At 38.6% G+C, this 16,243-nt stretch overlaps 1 protein-coding gene across 3 annotated transcripts in view; it reads right to left on the bottom strand.

Moving 5' to 3' along the window:
• ankrd44 (ankyrin repeat domain 44) overlaps window positions 1-16,243 on the bottom strand; it is a gene marked incomplete at its 3' end in the record, with an annotated part of 36,225 nt that overhangs the window by 15,788 nt on the left and 4,194 nt on the right. For 2 of the 3 annotated variants that reach the window (XM_083902150.1, XM_083902152.1), the window contains exons 2-17: window positions 14,949-15,032; window positions 14,763-14,841; window positions 13,947-14,017; window positions 12,994-13,194; window positions 12,171-12,258; window positions 11,924-12,066; window positions 10,599-10,811; window positions 10,434-10,512; window positions 10,232-10,346; window positions 10,044-10,126; window positions 6,978-7,041; window positions 6,795-6,860; window positions 5,723-5,863; window positions 5,198-5,263; window positions 4,845-4,956; window positions 4,536-4,607 (exon numbers count right to left, since the gene is read on the bottom strand). In XM_083902150.1, coding sequence (XP_083758276.1) covers window positions 4,536-4,607; window positions 4,845-4,956; window positions 5,198-5,263; window positions 5,723-5,863; window positions 6,795-6,860; window positions 6,978-7,041; window positions 10,044-10,126; window positions 10,232-10,346; window positions 10,434-10,512; window positions 10,599-10,811; window positions 11,924-12,066; window positions 12,171-12,258; window positions 12,994-13,194; window positions 13,947-14,017; window positions 14,763-14,841; window positions 14,949-15,032 — 1,677 coding nt within the window. Of the gene's footprint in view, window positions 1-4,535; window positions 4,608-4,844; window positions 4,957-5,197; window positions 5,264-5,722; window positions 5,864-6,794; window positions 6,861-6,977; window positions 7,075-10,043; window positions 10,127-10,231; window positions 10,347-10,433; window positions 10,513-10,598; window positions 10,812-11,923; window positions 12,067-12,170; window positions 12,259-12,993; window positions 13,195-13,946; window positions 14,018-14,762; window positions 14,842-14,948; window positions 15,033-16,243 lie in introns of all 3 variants that reach the window. The other variant, XM_083902151.1, reaches the window with a different exon arrangement.

The following is a 16,243-nucleotide window of genomic DNA, read 5'->3' as shown; positions in this document are numbered from 1 at the left end:
CGAAATTTTTTTTTTTTTAAAATTTCAAATTTTGGACGACATAGTACAGTATGACGTTTTTGTCAAATTTTGGACCAACATTTTTTTATCAAAAGAATTGTCAGATTTTGGACGACAGTACAGTATGAGGTTTTTGTCAAATTTTGGACCAAAAATTTTTTATCAAAAAAATTGTCAAATTTTGGACGACATAGTACAGTATGAGGTTTTTGTCAAATTTTGGACCAACATTTTTTTATCAAAAAAATTGTCAAATTTTGGACGACATAGTACAGTATGACGTTTTTGTCAAATTTTGGACCAACATTTTTTTATCAAAAGAATTGTCAGATTTTGGACGACATAGTACGGTATGAGGTTTTTGTCAAATTTTGGACCAAAATTTTTTTATCAAAAAAATTGTCACATTTTGGATGACATAGTACAGTATGACGTTTTTGTCAAATTTTGGGCCAACATTTTTTTTTTTTTAAATTCAAATTTTGGACGACATAGTATAGTATGACGTTTTTGTCAAATTTTGGACCAAATTTTTTTTATCAAAAAAATTGTCACATTTTGGACGACATAGTACAGTATGAGGTTTTTGTCAAATTTTGGACCAACATTTTTTTATCAAAAAAATTGTCAAATTTTGGACGACATAGTACAGTATGACGTTTTTGTCAAATTTTGGACCAACATTTTTTTATCAAAAGAATTGTCAGATTTTGGACGACATAGTACAGTATGACGTTTTTGTCAAATTTTGGACCAACATTTTTTTATCAAAAAAAATTTCAAATTTTGGACGACATAGTACAGTATGAGGTTTTTGTCAAATTTTGGACCAAAATTTTTTTATCAAAAGAATTGTCAGATTTTGGACGACATAGTACAGTATGAGGTTTTTGTCAAATTTTGGACCAAAAATTTTTTATCAAAAAAATTGGCAAATTTTGGACGTCATAGTACAGTATGAGGTTTTTGTCAAATTTTGGACCAAAATTTTTTTATCAAAAAAATTGTCAAATTTCAGATGACATAGTACAGTATGACGTTTTTGTCAAATTTTGGACCAACATTTTTTTATCAAAAGAATTGTCAGATTTTGGACAACAGTACAGTATGACGTTTTTGTCAAATTTTGGACCAACATTTTTTTATCAAAAGAATTGTCAGATTTTGGACAACAGTACAGTATGACGTTTTTGTCAAATTTTTTTATCAAAAAAATTGTCACATTTTGGACGACAAAGTACAGTATGAGGTTTTTGTCAAATTTTGGACCAACATTTTTTTAGCAAAAAAATTGTCACATTTTGGATGACATAGTACAGTATGACGTTTTTGTCAAATTTTGGACCAACATTTTTTTATCAAAAGAATTGTCAGATTTTGGACGACATAGTACAGTATAAGGTTTTTGTCAAATTTTGGACCAAAATTTTTTTATCAAAAAAATTGTCAAATTTTGGACGACATAGTACAGTATGAGGTTTTTGTCAAATTTTGGACCAAATTTTTTTTATCAAAAAAAAAAGTCAAATTTTGGATGACATAGTACAGTATGAGGTTTTTGTCAAATTTTGGACCAACATTTTTTTATCAAAAGAATTGTCAGATTTTGGACGACATAGTACAGTATGACGTTTTTGTCAAATTTTGGGCCAACATTTTTTTTTTTTTTAAATTCAAATTTTGGACGACATAGTACAGTATGACGTTTTTGTCAAATTTTGGACCAAATTTTTTTTATCAAAAAAATTGTCAGATTTTGGACGACATAGTACAGTATGAGGTTTTTGTCAAATTTTGGACCAACATTTTTTTATCAAAAAAATTGTCAAATTTTGGACGAAATAGTACAGTATGACGTTTTTGTCAAATTTTGGACCAACATTTTTTTATCAAAAAAATTGTCAAATTTCAGATGACATAGTACAGTATGACGTTTTTGTCAAATTTTGGACCAACATTTTTTTATCAAAAAAATTGTCAAATTTCAGATGACATAGTACAGTATGACGTTTTTGTCAAATTTTGGACCAACATTTTTTTATCAAAAGAATTGTCAGATTTTGGACAACAGTACAGTATGACGTTTTTGTCAAATTTTTTTATCAAAAAAATTGTCAGATTTTGGACGACATAGTACAGTATGAGGTTTTTGTCAAATTTTGGACCAACATTTTTTTATCAAAAGAATTGTCAGATTTTGGACGACATCGTACAGTATGACGTTTTTGTCAAATTTTGGACCAACATTTTTTTATCAAAAGAATTGTCAGATTTTGGACGACATAGAACAGTATGAGGTTTTTGTCAAATTTTGGACCAAAAATTTTTTATCAAAAAAATTGTCAAATTTTGGACGACATAGTACAGTATGAGGTTTTTGTCAAATTTTGGACCAAAATTTTTTTATCAAAAAAATTGTCAAATTTCAGATGACATAGTACAGTATGACGTTTTTGTCAAATTTTGGACCAACATTTTTTTATCAAAAGAATTGTCAGATTTTGGACAACAGTACAGTATGACGTTTTTGTCAAATTTTTTTATCAAAAAAAGTGTCACATTTTGGACGACAAAGTACAGTATGAGGTTTTTGTCAAATTTTGGACCAACATTTTTTTATCAAAAAAATTGTCACATTTTGGATGACATAGTACAGTATGACGTTTTTGTCAAATTTTGGACCAACATTTTTTTATCAAAAGAATTGTCAGATTTTGGACGACATAGTACAGTATAAGGTTTTTGTCAAGTTTTGGACCAACATTTTTTTATCAAAAAAATTGTCAAATTTTGGACGACATAGTACAGTATGAGGTTTTTGTCAAATTTTGGACCAAAATTTTTTTATCAAAGAAAATGTCAAATTTTGGATGACATAGTACAGTATGAGGTTTTTGTCAAATTTTGGACCAAATTTTTTTTATCAAAAAAATTGTCACATTTTGGACGACATAGTACAGTATGAGGTTTTTGTCAAATTTTGGAACAACATTTTTTTATCAAAAAAATTGTCAAATTTTGGACGAAATAGTACAGTATGACGTTTTTGTCAAATTTTGGACCAACATTTTTTTATCAAAAAAATTGTCAAATTTCAGATGACATAGTACAGTATGACGTTTTTGTCAAATTTTGGACCAAAATTTTTTTATCAAAAAAATTGTCAAATTTCAGATGACATAGTACAGTATGACGTTTTTGTCAAATTTTGGACCAACATTTTTTTATCAAAAGAATTGTCAGATTTTGGACAACAGTACAGTATGACGTTTTTGTCAAATTTTTTTATCAAAAAAATTGTCACATTTTGGACGACATAGTACAGTATGAGGTTTTTGTCAAATTTTGGACCAACATTTTTTTATCAAAAGAATTGTCAGATTTTGGACGACATAGTACAGTATGACGTTTTTGTCAAATTTTGGACCAAATTTTTTTTATCAAAAAAATTGTCACATTTTGGACGACATAGTACAGTATGAGGTTTTTGTCAAATTTTGGACCAAAATTTTTTTTTTTTTAAATTTCAAATTTTGGACGACAGTACAGTATGACGTTTTTGTCAAATTTTGGACCAAATTTTTTTTATCCAAAAAATTGTCAAATTTTGGACCAAATTTTTTTTATCCAAAAAATTGTCAAATTTTTTTATCCAAAAAATTGTCAAATTTTTTTATCAAAAAAATTGTCAAATTTTTTTATCAAAAAAATTGTCAAATTTTTTTATCAAAAAAATTGTCACATTTTGGATGACATAGTAAAGTATGACATTTTTGTCAAATTTTGGACCAACATTTTTTTATCAAAAGAATTGTCAGATTTTGGACGACATAGTACAGTATGACATTTTTGTCAAATTTTGGACCAAATTTTTTTTTTTTTTAAATTCAAATTTTGGACGACATAGTACAGTATGACGTTTTTGTCAAATTTTGGACCAAATTTTTTTTATCAAAAAAATTGTCACATTTTGGACGACATAGTACAGTATGACATTTTTGTCAAATTTTGGGCCAACATTTTTTTTTTTTTAAATTCAAATTTTGGACGACATAGTACAGTATGACGTTTTTGTCAAATTTTTGACCAAATTTTTTTTATCAAAAAAATTGTCACATTTTGGACGACATAGTACAGTATGAGGTTTTTGTCAAATTTTGGACCAATTTTTTTTATCAAAAAAATTGTCAAATTTTGGACGACATAGTACAGTATGACGTTGTTGTCAAATTTTGGACCAAATTTTTTTTCCAAAAAAATTGTCAAATTTTGGACGACATAGTACAGTATGACGTTTTTGTCAAATTTTGGACCCAATTTTTTTTCCAAAAAAATTGTCAAATTTTGAAGACATAGTATAGTATGACGTCAAAACGTCAAAACCTAATGACCAGAGTGAAGGATTTAGGGGTGAAGGAGCATATTGCAGACAACTCCATCCTGTTTAAATTGATCATTAATAATAATAATGATATGAATTATGAATAATAATTTCAATATTTCTGTTCTGTTTTTGTATTTGTATAAAAACTCACGGCGAGGTGCAGCGGACTCCTGGCCTTTGGAGATTCGTGGTCGTCATGGCAACTGTTGTCTCTGTCCAGCAGCTGCAGCAACGACATCAGAGTATTTTTAACATATTTTGTATTTTTCAAACAAAAACACAGGCTCTGTTTTCTCATAAAACTTCAAAAATAAAACATTTGTAAAAAAATTTTTGGTATTTTCTCATTTTTACTTTGTCTTCCTCTCAGTTTATAACAAAATGAGATGCAGTAGATGATGTGTTTTTGCCGTGACGGATCAATAATTCAGGATTAGATTAGATTAGATTAGACACTGACCAGTTCCAGACAGTGTCTGTGTCCGTACGCGGCGGCGTAGTGGACGGGACTGTAACCCTGTTTGTCTTTGAGCGACGACGTGGCGCCGCTCTGCAACAGGAACTCCAGACATCTGCAACGCACACACACACACACACACAGCCGTTACCATGACGACGCACAACTGCGAGATGTTCGCGTTTACGTCGTATCAAATCACAGAAACGGGTGATTTCACTGTCAATAAAAGATCCCTTTTATAGATTTTAAAGATAAAAAACAGCAGCAGAAATGTAATAAATATATGTTAGTGCCCCCTGGTGGCTGAGGGCAGTACAGGTCAATGTTTAAATCATTCAAAAGTGTTCACTCACAGCCCCGCCTCCTTCTCTCTCTCCGCCTGAACTCCTTCACTCTCTGGCTCCAGAACAACACGACGTCTGAGGAGGAGAGGAGACAAGGAGGGAGGAGAGGAAAGGAAAGAAGAGAGGAGAGGAGCCAAGGAGAGGAGGGAGGAGAGGAGAGGAGAGGAGAGGAGAGGAGAGGAGAGGAGAGGAGAGGAGAGGAGAGGAGGAGACAACAGGTGAGGAAAGAAGAGAGGAGTCAAGGAGAGGAGAGGAGGAGAGGAGAGGCAAGAAGAGAGGAGAGGAGCCAAGGAGAGGAGGGAGGAGAGAAGGAGACAACAGGTGAGGAAAGAAGAGAAGAGGGGAAAGGAGAGAGGAGAGAAAAGGGGGAGAAGAGAGGAGAAAAAAGTGGAGGGGATGAGGAATGAGGGAGGAAAAGAGAGATAAAAAGAGGATAAATCATCATCAGTACATGTGTGATCCTGTAGGGGGCAGTGTTTCTGCTCCACTGCTGTGTGGATTGTTGAGTTTTATTTTGAAGGATCCGTCTCTCACCTCCTGTCCAGGTCAGAGGCAGCAGCGTAGTGCAGAGCACAGCGCCCCCACTGGTCAGTGGCGTTGATGGCGGTGTCACAGGTGACCAACGTCTCCAGACACTGGAAGTGACGACTGGCTGCGGCGTAGTGAAGAGGCGTCCTGTGACACAACAATAAACAAACAACAATAAACACAATTATTGTTTTATTTACAGTTCTTCAGACATGTTTTCTCAGAAATGCACCTTTAATCTGTAAAATGTGAATTATTTTTCTGTTTTTAAAACATTTTAGAGGGTAAAATCATTTTTGTTGCTCACTTTGTTTCCGAGTGTGATTTTCTGTTTAAAAACGATTAAAGGTGCAGTTCTCGCTTTTCAGGCGACATCATTGGTCGCATGAGGCCGACGCCCACAATGTCATTAAAGTCATTATGAGCTCAGACACAAAGGAAACATTTAATGACTAATAATTAAAGAGAGACACACACACACACACACACCCAATCACTCACAACTGTGGGAATCAAACCCTAAACTTCCTGTTTATTAAAGCAATGAAATTACTTTTGTGTGTTTTAACTTCATTAGGACACAATATAAACATTTAAAGTTGGTGTAAACAAGGTTTTTAAATCATATTTATTGATAACATTTTTAAAAATGTGGAATAAACAACCTGATATAATTAAGTTTTTAAAGAAAAATATCAATAATGACACATTTATGAACTATTGTGTAAAATAATAATTTAATGTGTTTTTTCTTAGCTTTTTCCACCTGATTTTTACGTTTATTTTCTTAAATTAATTTAATTTATTATGTGTTTTTTTTAACTTAATCTATCTGTGTGTGGGCCTCAGGAAGATTACATGATTAAATTAAATTAAATTAAATTAAATTAAATTAATTAAAATAATAAAACAACAAATATTTGAAAAATAACAAAAAAATCTTCAATTATGCAAATGTATGTTAATTAATCTCATGTATTCAGCTATTATTTTACACATAGACACCAACAACCTGATTTTATCCGACTGCACCTTTATTCTGAAGGTGGTTTTTCAGAATAAAAGCTGATTCTCTCACCTGCCACAGTTGTCTCTCCTGTTGTGATCTCCTCCACTGCTCAGCAGCTTCACACACTCCACGTTCCTGCACAAACACACACACACACACACACACATTAATACATCAATAATCTGATCATTTGAAGTCAAAACCTTCAAAATAAAAGCACAGTGTGAGTGGGGGGGGGGGGCGTGTGCTCACCCTCCGGCGGCGGCGGCGTGAAGACACGTTCTCCCTAGAGCGTCCGGAGTGTCGATCTGGAAACCTGCGCACAAGACACAGGCGTTACACATCTGACCTGACGGACGGAGGACGGACAGACGGAGGACAGACGGAGGACAGACGGAGGACAGACGTTGGACAGAAGGGGGAGGAGCCACAGAGACGAGAGGACGGAAAGTGAAGACAGGTGTTAAAGGAGGAAGAGGAAACCCAGGTCAGAGGTCAAAGACAGGAAGAGGAAGAGACACAAACTCTTTGTCATTTCAGAATAAGAGCTGCATTTTTAAGACAAAGAGTTTCATTATAAATTGATTCATCTGTCCTTTAATTTCTCGTGGAACTACGGTGGCCAGAAAGGTAAGAAGAAATAAATAAATAAAAAAAGTCCATCCATGCTCCTGTAGACACAAACTCTTAATCCTTTCAGAATAAGAGCTGCGATTTAAGATGATCATTTTAAAATCAATTAATCCGTTTTGTTATTTTCTCAATTAAAATCGATGAGTTGTTTGGTCCTCTCTTTACAGTGTGGAACTACGGTGGCCTCTACAGGCCGGAAATGATATTGTTTTATCGTCTGGGTCACAACAAAAATGTCCCTCCAGGCTCCTGTAGAAACTTAAAGGTGCATTATGTAATAAATCATAAAATCCTCCTAATATGTCACAGAGACTCAGGAATAATGTTCATAAAACAAACTGAACTCACCAACAACATTATTTTGCAGACTGCAAATCATGTTTATGCTTTGAAATCATGTTTTGGCGTCATGTGGCGCCACCTACCGCCGTCTACCAATCACTGCAGTCAGTAGAGTCTCAGCTGCCGGGCAACCACGGATTGCCAGTTACGTCAGAAAACCAAGACCTCGGTATTTTGAATTTGAATGTAGTAACCGTTCTTGGCCACATTCTTACATATGGCGCCTTTAACTGTAGAGCGGCTCATCGGACTTGACTGTTAATTTTGTGTTGTGAACAAAAGACATGTGCAGTACCCTCGTGGCCCACCAGGGGGCCACAGCAGGTCACCCACACGCCGCGAATCACCGCTCTGATGATTTAGACGAGCGTTTCCACCACATTAACGCGCTGAAACATCACAAACCCACAGGATTAAATCACGAGAGGGAACAAAAAAAAACACAAAGTCTCTGCTGTCGCTGTCGTATTTTATCCTTTTTTTTTTTACGGCGTCGGACAAAGAAAAAGAAAAAGTCCCAGAACGACGACGACAACAAGAGTCTGCAGCTGCAGCTCGAGCACAAGCGAGCGCTTTGTTGTCGTCGGACAGAAAGTGAAAAGCCTGGGGTTTTTTTTCTTTTCCCATGATGCTTCAGGGCCTTCACACGGAAAACTGACACAAAGATGTGGAGAAAATAAAAAGAACTCTGGGTCTTTTTCTGCTGCTTCATCAGACCTCGTTTGTTATTGTGATGAAGAGCCTTTAAAAACCCAACAAAGTCACATTATTCAACAAGAAGTCTTTAAAGTCTCTAAAAGTCTGGACGTCGTCCACGACGACAGACAAATGTCTTCTCTCTCCCTCGTCTGATTATAGGATGATTCAAACATTATCTGGAACAGACGCCATGTTTGATATAAATAAACCCATCAAACTTTGGAAGAAACTCGTCAAATGTCGGAAGAAACTCGTCAAATGTCGGAGGAAACTTGGAGCTAACTCGTCAAACGTCGGAAGAAACTCGTCAAACGTCGGAAGAAACTCGTCAAACGTCGGAAGAAACTCGTCAAACGTCGGAAGAAACTCGTCAAACGTTAAAAGAAACTCGTCAAACGTCGGAAGAAACCTGTCAAATGTCGGAAGAAACGTCGGAAGAAAATCGTCAAATGTCGGAAGAAACGTCGGAAGAAACTTGTCAAACGTCGGAGAAAACTTGTCTAACGGAGGAAACTTGTCAAACGTCGGATAAAACGTCGGAAGAAACTTGGCAAACGTCGGAGGAAATTCATCTAACGGAGGAAACTTGTCAAACGTCGGAAGTAACTCGTCAAACGTCAGAAGAAACGTCGGAAGAAACGTCGGAAGAAACATCGGAAGAAACGTCGGAAGAAACTTGTCAAATGTCGGAAGAAACGTCGGAAAAGAAACTTGTCAAACGTCAGAAGAAACGTCGGAAGAAACGACGGAAGAAATGACTGAAGAAATGACGGAAGAAACGTCGGAAGAAACGTCGGAAGAAACTTGTCAAATGTCGGAAGAAACGTCGGAAGAAACTTGTCAAATGTCGGAAGAAAGGTCGGAAGAAACTTGTCAAACGTCGGAGGAAACTCGTCAAACGTCGGAAGAAACGTCGGAAGAAACATCGGAAGAAACGTCGGAAGAAACGTCGGAAGAAACTTGTCAAATGTCGGAAGAAACGTCGGAAGAAACTTGTCAAATGTCGGAAGAAACGTCGGAAGTAACTCGTCAAACGTCGGAAGAAACGTCGGAAGAAACTTGTCAAATGTTGGAAGAAACGTCGGAAGTAACTCGTCAAACGTCGGAAGAAACGTCGGAAGAAACGTCGGAAGAAACTTGTCAAATGTTGGAAGAAACGTCGGAAGTAACTCGTCAAACGTCGGAAGAAACGTCGGAAGAAACGTCGGCAGAAACGTCGGAAGAAACTTGTCAAATGTTGGAAGAAACGTCGGAAGTAACTCGTCAAACATCGGAACAAACTCCAGGGTCAAACTGTTCGTGTTCCTCAGTCTCGACAGGATCGTCTAATCTGTGTTTTCTCAGGATTAAAACGTTGAAGGGTTGAAAATATTCCAGACAACAGGCTCAGTCATTAGCCATTAGGTGAAGACTCGTCTGTTTCTAAAACAGCGTGACTTGAATTTGACCTGACGTGAACACGTGTGTTCACAGAGGAATTCACCACTGGAAGAAAAGCAAGAAAAACAACAACCGGAGACCTGAGATTCCTGCAAATCTCCAGATCTCTCAGAAACTGAAACGCTTTGACTACGGCTACAAAAACCCTGTAAACCCCTGTGCATGTTACATAGTGGACCTTTAATCAGCGAGGTGGTGACGTACCTGAGGACAGCAGCTTACGGCAGCAGTCGGCGTGAGCGTTGAGAGCAGCGAGGTGAAGAGGGAACATGCCGTGAACGCCTCGTCTTTAACGCGACACACACACACACACACAGAGAGACAACAGTCGGTCATTTTTTCACTGCGCTAACTTCGCGTTAAAAAAAATACTTAAACGCAGCAGAACTGACCGCGTGCAGTCTGCGCCGCTGGTGATGAGCGTGTTGATGAGGAGCTCGTGACCGTAGCGAGCGGCGATGTGAAGAGGCGTGTTCCCGTCTTTGTCCACGCTGTCGATCTCCCCGCCTGAAACGGGGGGGGGGGGGGATTGTTCGTTAAAAAAAACCCCCCCCGAGAATTTAAGGAGTCGATCCAGATTTTACGAAGACTCACCGTTCTGTATGAGCTTCTGCGAGCGAGTGAAGCGTCCGTGGACCGCCGTCATGTGGAGAGGACTCTTCCCGTCACGACTCTGAAGACGAGAAATAAATAACATTATTATTACGATAAAGTGTCTTCTTATAGAGTGATAATCGCGTCTTCGCGTCGTCGGCGTACCTGCACGTTGACGTCCGCCCCGTTGTTGACCAGGAACTCCAGGCAGAGGGCGCCGTGCGTGGACGCGGCGGCGAAGTGCAGCGGCGTGAAGCCCTTGTTGTTGGGCTGACTGACGTTGGCGCCGTAATCGATCAGCTCGCTGACGACGGCGTCCTGGCCGTTGAAACAGGCCACGTGGAGCGCCGTGTTCCCGAACGCGTTGGACTCGTCGATCTGTCCACGAGGGAGAAAAAAAACAAGAGCTGTCGGTAAAAACCGAGGAAACGTGACAAAGGTCTGAAGAAACAAAGGTCTGAAGAAACAAAGGTCTGAAGAAACAAAGGTCTGGAGAAACTCGTCAAACGTCTAAACTCGTCAAAGATCCTGGAGAAACTCGTCAAAGGTCCGAAGAAACTCATGGAAACTCGTCAAAGGTCCTGAAGAAACTTGTCAAAGGTCTGGAGAAAGTATGTGTGTGTGTGTGTTCTTGTACTTGCAGCATACTGAGGACCAGTGAGGGTTTTTAACCAACAAAGTGAGGTCATTTTTACAGAGTGAGGACATTTTGGCCGGTCCTCACTTTGTTTTCATTGAAATCACTTCCTTAGGTTGCTATAACATGCTATACTCAATTTGTCAAAAAACAAAAAACAAATTTTGGACCAAAAATTTTGGGTCAAATTTTTTTTTTAATTTTGGACGACATAGTATAGTATGACGTTTTTGTCAAATTTTGGACCAATTTTTTTTGTCAAATTTTGGACCAAGTTTTTTTTGTCAAATTTTGGACCAGATTTTTTTTGTCATATTTTGGACCAATTTTTTTTGTCAAATTTTGGACCAAATTTTTTTTGTCAAATGTTGGACCAGATTTTTTTTGTCTAATTTTGGACCAATTTTTTTTGTCACATTTTGGACCAAATTTTTTTTGTCAAACTTTGGACCAGATTTTTTTTGTCAAATTTTGGACCAAATTTTTTTTGTCAAAATTTTTTTCAAATTTTGGACAACATAGTATTGATTGACGTTTCTGTCAAATTTTGGACCAAACATTTTTGGTAAAAAATTTTTTGGGACATTTTGGTTGAAAAAAAAATGTTTAATTTAAAAAGTGTTCCAGCCCTTTTTGCTCTGGGGCTCCACCTGCAGACATTTTATGGTACTGCAACCAGTAGTTCTTCATAGATGTCATTCATGAAGTAGATATTTGTAATTGTGTTGATTTATAAAGTGGAAATGCTGGTCCTCAGTATGCAGCAAGTACAAAAATGTGTGTGTGTGTGTGTGTGTGTGTGTGTGTGTGTGTGTGTGTGTGTGTGTGTGTGTGTGTGTGTGTGTGTCCTGACCTCCACAGCCAGGTTCAGCAGATGTTTGACCACAGCTATCTGTCCACTGGAGGCCGCCGTGTGGAGAGGCGTGTATCCCCGTTTGTCTTTGCAGCTGATCTCCGCCCCCTGACTCACCAGCAGGCAAACCACGTCCAGGTGACCTGCAGGGGGCGCACCAGAGAAGAGTTTAGAGTTAGCTCACGGTTTGCAGTGTGTGTGTGTGTGTGTGTGTGTGTGTGTGTGTGTGTGTGTGTCGGTCTCTCACCCATGAATGCAGCCCAGTGCAGAGCTCGTCCGTCTTTCTTGTCAAACGCGTTGATGTTCGCTCCTTTGTTGAGGAGCAGGTTCACCATCTGACAGGAGCACGGACACACTGTCAGTGTGTGTGTGTGTGTGTGTGCGTGTGTGTGCGCGTGTGTGTGTGAGTGTGTCATTTGTGATGGATATCATGTAAGTGGAGGAATGTTTGTGAAACACCGAGCCACGACATGACCCTCGGTTCACCCACACACTTCCTTTCACTCAAAACAACACAACAACACAACAACACAACACAGCCCGTTTACTGGTGAAACACATCAATAAAGCCAAAGTTCAGCCCGTAATACTTTTTCGAAGCACACAGTGATCTCACGACGTGTCTATTTTAACGTTGGAGAACCTATTTCTGGTTGGAAACTGAAGTTTATAAACTGCACACTCTCCCACACCAAACCCCATAGAGAAAAATGCTGTTTTTAAGCCACGTTGACACAGGGAGCTGCTGGTCCACCGCTGCCTCGTGTGGTCACTTTGTGTCACTGGGGTCAATCTGAACAAAGGATTTTAAAAGCCGAATTGACAAAATAAGACAGTGTAAGTTAGTGATGGAGGCAGCAGTGGATCAACAACTCCTGTGAACTCCTGTGTGCTGTGATGTTAAAATCACTGGTTTTCTCTATGGGGTTTGGTGTGGGGAGAGTGAGTGGTTTACAAACATCAATAACAACAATATTTTAAAGATTTAATGTCTTCCTCTACCATTAAAATGTAAGAGAATCAGCATTATTTTAATTTACAGATGGACCAAAAAAAACACTCTGCAGTACCTCCGTGTGGCCATTGAGGGCAGCGTGGTGCAGAGCGGTGCGCCCGCCGCGGTCCGACACGTTGACGCTGCTCAGCAGCGGGATGATGACCTCGGCGCAGCGCAGCGCGTTGTTGGCGGCGGCGACGTGAAGCGGCGTCTGCCAGTTCTTGTCGCGGGCGTTGACGTCGGCCGAGTGACGGATCAACACTCGCACTGCGTCCTGACGAGAGACGCAAAAAAAAACGGTGTTTTTTTCACTTTAGCGACACTCTGACATCCTGACTGCTGTGTATGACATTAATAACTCAGTGGAATTAGAAGTTTCCACTGCAAAACTAGTGATTTTAGCTCACGGCGGACACAGGAGCTGCTGGTCTACTGCTGCCCCGTGTGGTCACTCTGTGTCACTGAGGTCAATCTGAACGAAGGTTTTCAAAAGCCGAATTTTACAAAATAAGACATTTGAAGTTAGCGATGGAGGCAGCAGTGGATCAACAACTCCTGTGAACTCATGTGTCTCTGTGATGTTAAAATCACTGGTTTTCTCTATGGGGTTTGGTGCAGGGAGAGTGAGTGGTTTACAAACGTCAGTTTCCTGTTGTTAAAGTCTAATTTTAAGCTATTTAAGAACATATATGTGTCGTGTGCGTCGAGAAACCACACACTTGTTTTCTACATACATATATCTATATATCTATATATTCTTATACCAACGTAAACAACGTAAACCTCAACCACGCCAAGTTATTTCAGTCATGTTGAAATACTTGTTTGAACGCAGTCAGAGCGATGGTGGTGATGATGATGATTAACTGCTGTGACTCAAACTACACAAAGAATGTAAGTGCAGTGGGGGGGCGGGGCCACAAATGATGACTGAGTTGTTTGGCTATTTACATGTAAATAAAACAGGTTCATTGACTCCTCTGTGGGTGGGTGTGTGTGTGTGTGTGTGTGTGTGTGTGTCCATACTTCGCTCCGAGATGCCACGGCGCGGTGCAGAGGCGTGAGCCACATATTATCTTTGGCGTTAACCCTCGCTCCTGCACAGTGAAGAGGACAAACAATAAAACATGACAAAAATGAATCCCCCAGCATGTCACGATTAGATTTCCTGCCAAATCTGTAATCTGGATCAGATCCAGATGAAACTCTGTCTGTTGATAGAGCGCCTAATCCTGTATACATGCACCAAATTCTGTTCAAATCCGATGAGTTTTGACAGAGATATTTGAGTTTGTTTTGCAGTTTTGCCCATTATAAAACAATGGGATGTCTTGAAAGTTTGATCACGTTTTGTGACGTCATCTGTGGGCTGATTTTTATCAAAATTGAATGGGAACCTACTTGAGCGATGACCTACTCATTTAAAAAAATTCACACTGATCCGACACATCTGAACTTGTTCAATGGGACTAAACCATGTTACATTTAAATTTAAAGGTAATCTGTATTAGATCTGGATGAAATTTTGTCTGTTGATAGAGCGCCTAATCTTATATACATATACCAAATTCTGTTCAAATCCGATGAGTTTTGACAGAGATATTTGAGTTTGTTTTACAGTTTTGCCCATTATAAAACAACGGGATTTCTTGAAAGTTTGATCACGTTTTGTGACGTCATCAGTGGGTCGATTCTTACCAAAATTAAACGGGAACATACTTGAGCGATGGCCTACACATCACAAAAAAATCAGACTGATCCGACACATCTGAATTTTACAATTAGATTCCTACCAAATCTGTAATCTGGATTAGATCCGGATGAAAGCGTGAGTGAGTTTACCAGAGAGGATGAGGAGCTCCGTGATCTCGGCATCGCCCAGGAACGCTGCGGCGTGCAGCGGCGTCCTCTTCTCTGCATCCTGGAAGACAACGCCATGTAGTTATAGTTGTAGTAGTTATAGTAGTAGTAGTAGTAGTTATAGCAGTAGTAGTAGTAGTAGTAGTAGTATGAGTGCTGTTTCCTCACCAGAGCATTGATGTCTTCAGATTTGTATATGAGCATACGGATTTCCTCAGGATCTCCACTGAAGATGGCCTGGATGAGAGGAGGCTGTGGACACACACACACACACACACACACACACACACACACACACACACACACACACACGACAAATAAATCAGTGTCAGTGTTCAAAGGATCACTGAAGTGCAAGTATCTGTTGTTTGTGTGTGTGTGTGTGTGTGTTCTTGCACTTGCGCCATACTGAGGACTAGTGAGGGTTTTTAACCAACAGAGTGAGGACATTTTTACGGAGTGAGGACATTTTGGTCAGTCCTCACTTTGTTTTCATTGAAATCACTTCCTTAGTTTGCTGTAACATGCTATACTCTGTTTGTCAAAAAAAAAAAAAAATCTAATTTTGGACGACATAGTTTATAGTATGACTTTTTTTTCAAATTTTGGACCAAACATTTTGCGTCAATTTTTTTTTCAAATTTTGGACCAAACATTTTGGGTCCAATTTTTTTTTTTTAATTTTGGACCAAAAATTTTGCGTCACATTTTTTTTCAAATTTTTGACCAAACATTTTGGGTCCAATTTTTTTTTCAAATTTTGGACCAAAAATTTTGCATCAAATTTTTTTTCAAATTTTGGACCAAAAATTTTGGGTCAAATTTTTTTTCAAATTTTGGATGACAGTATAGTATGGCGTTTTTGTCAAATTTTGGTTCAAATATTTTTTTCAAATTTTGGACCAAACATTTTGGGTCAAATTTAAGTAGATGTCATTCATGAAGTAGATATTTGTAATTGTGTTGATTTATAAAGTGGAAATGCTGGTCCTCACTTTGTCAGCTCTTTTACCCGGTCCTCAGTATGCAGCAAGTACAAGAATGTGTGTGTGTGTGTGTGTGTGTGTGTGATCGATTTTTAAACCATCACTGAACTGATCACAGAGTGTGGGAAGAGCATTTCCTGGACGTTACATAAGAGGAGAGAGCTGAGCCTGATCCTTCCCACGGTTTGAGAACTGTGTGTGTGTGTGTGTGTGTGTGTGCAGCTGTTGGACTCTCAGCTGCTGTGTTGACAGCAGACGGAGGACAGGGGGCGACTGTGAGCCCCAAACATCACGACCTTTGGTGGCGATGAACCCTGTGTTTACCTGACGTCTGTGATCCACGACACAGAAACAAGGGCTTCACAGGCTCCGCCTCCAAGACCCCGCCTCTTATCTGCACTCATCTTATTTTTATGATCGTTATCTACAAAGATGTTTGGGGGGGGTTTTTCCCATAGCAGCAGCAGTTTCAAGGAT

Source organism: Microchirus variegatus (assembly GCF_963457635.1).
Source record: "Microchirus variegatus genome assembly, chromosome: 16".
Taxonomy (NCBI): Eukaryota; Metazoa; Chordata; class Actinopteri; order Pleuronectiformes; family Soleidae; genus Microchirus; species Microchirus variegatus.
The sequence above is the reverse complement of the archived record's forward strand: the minus strand, read 5'-3'. Positions and strand labels throughout refer to the sequence as shown.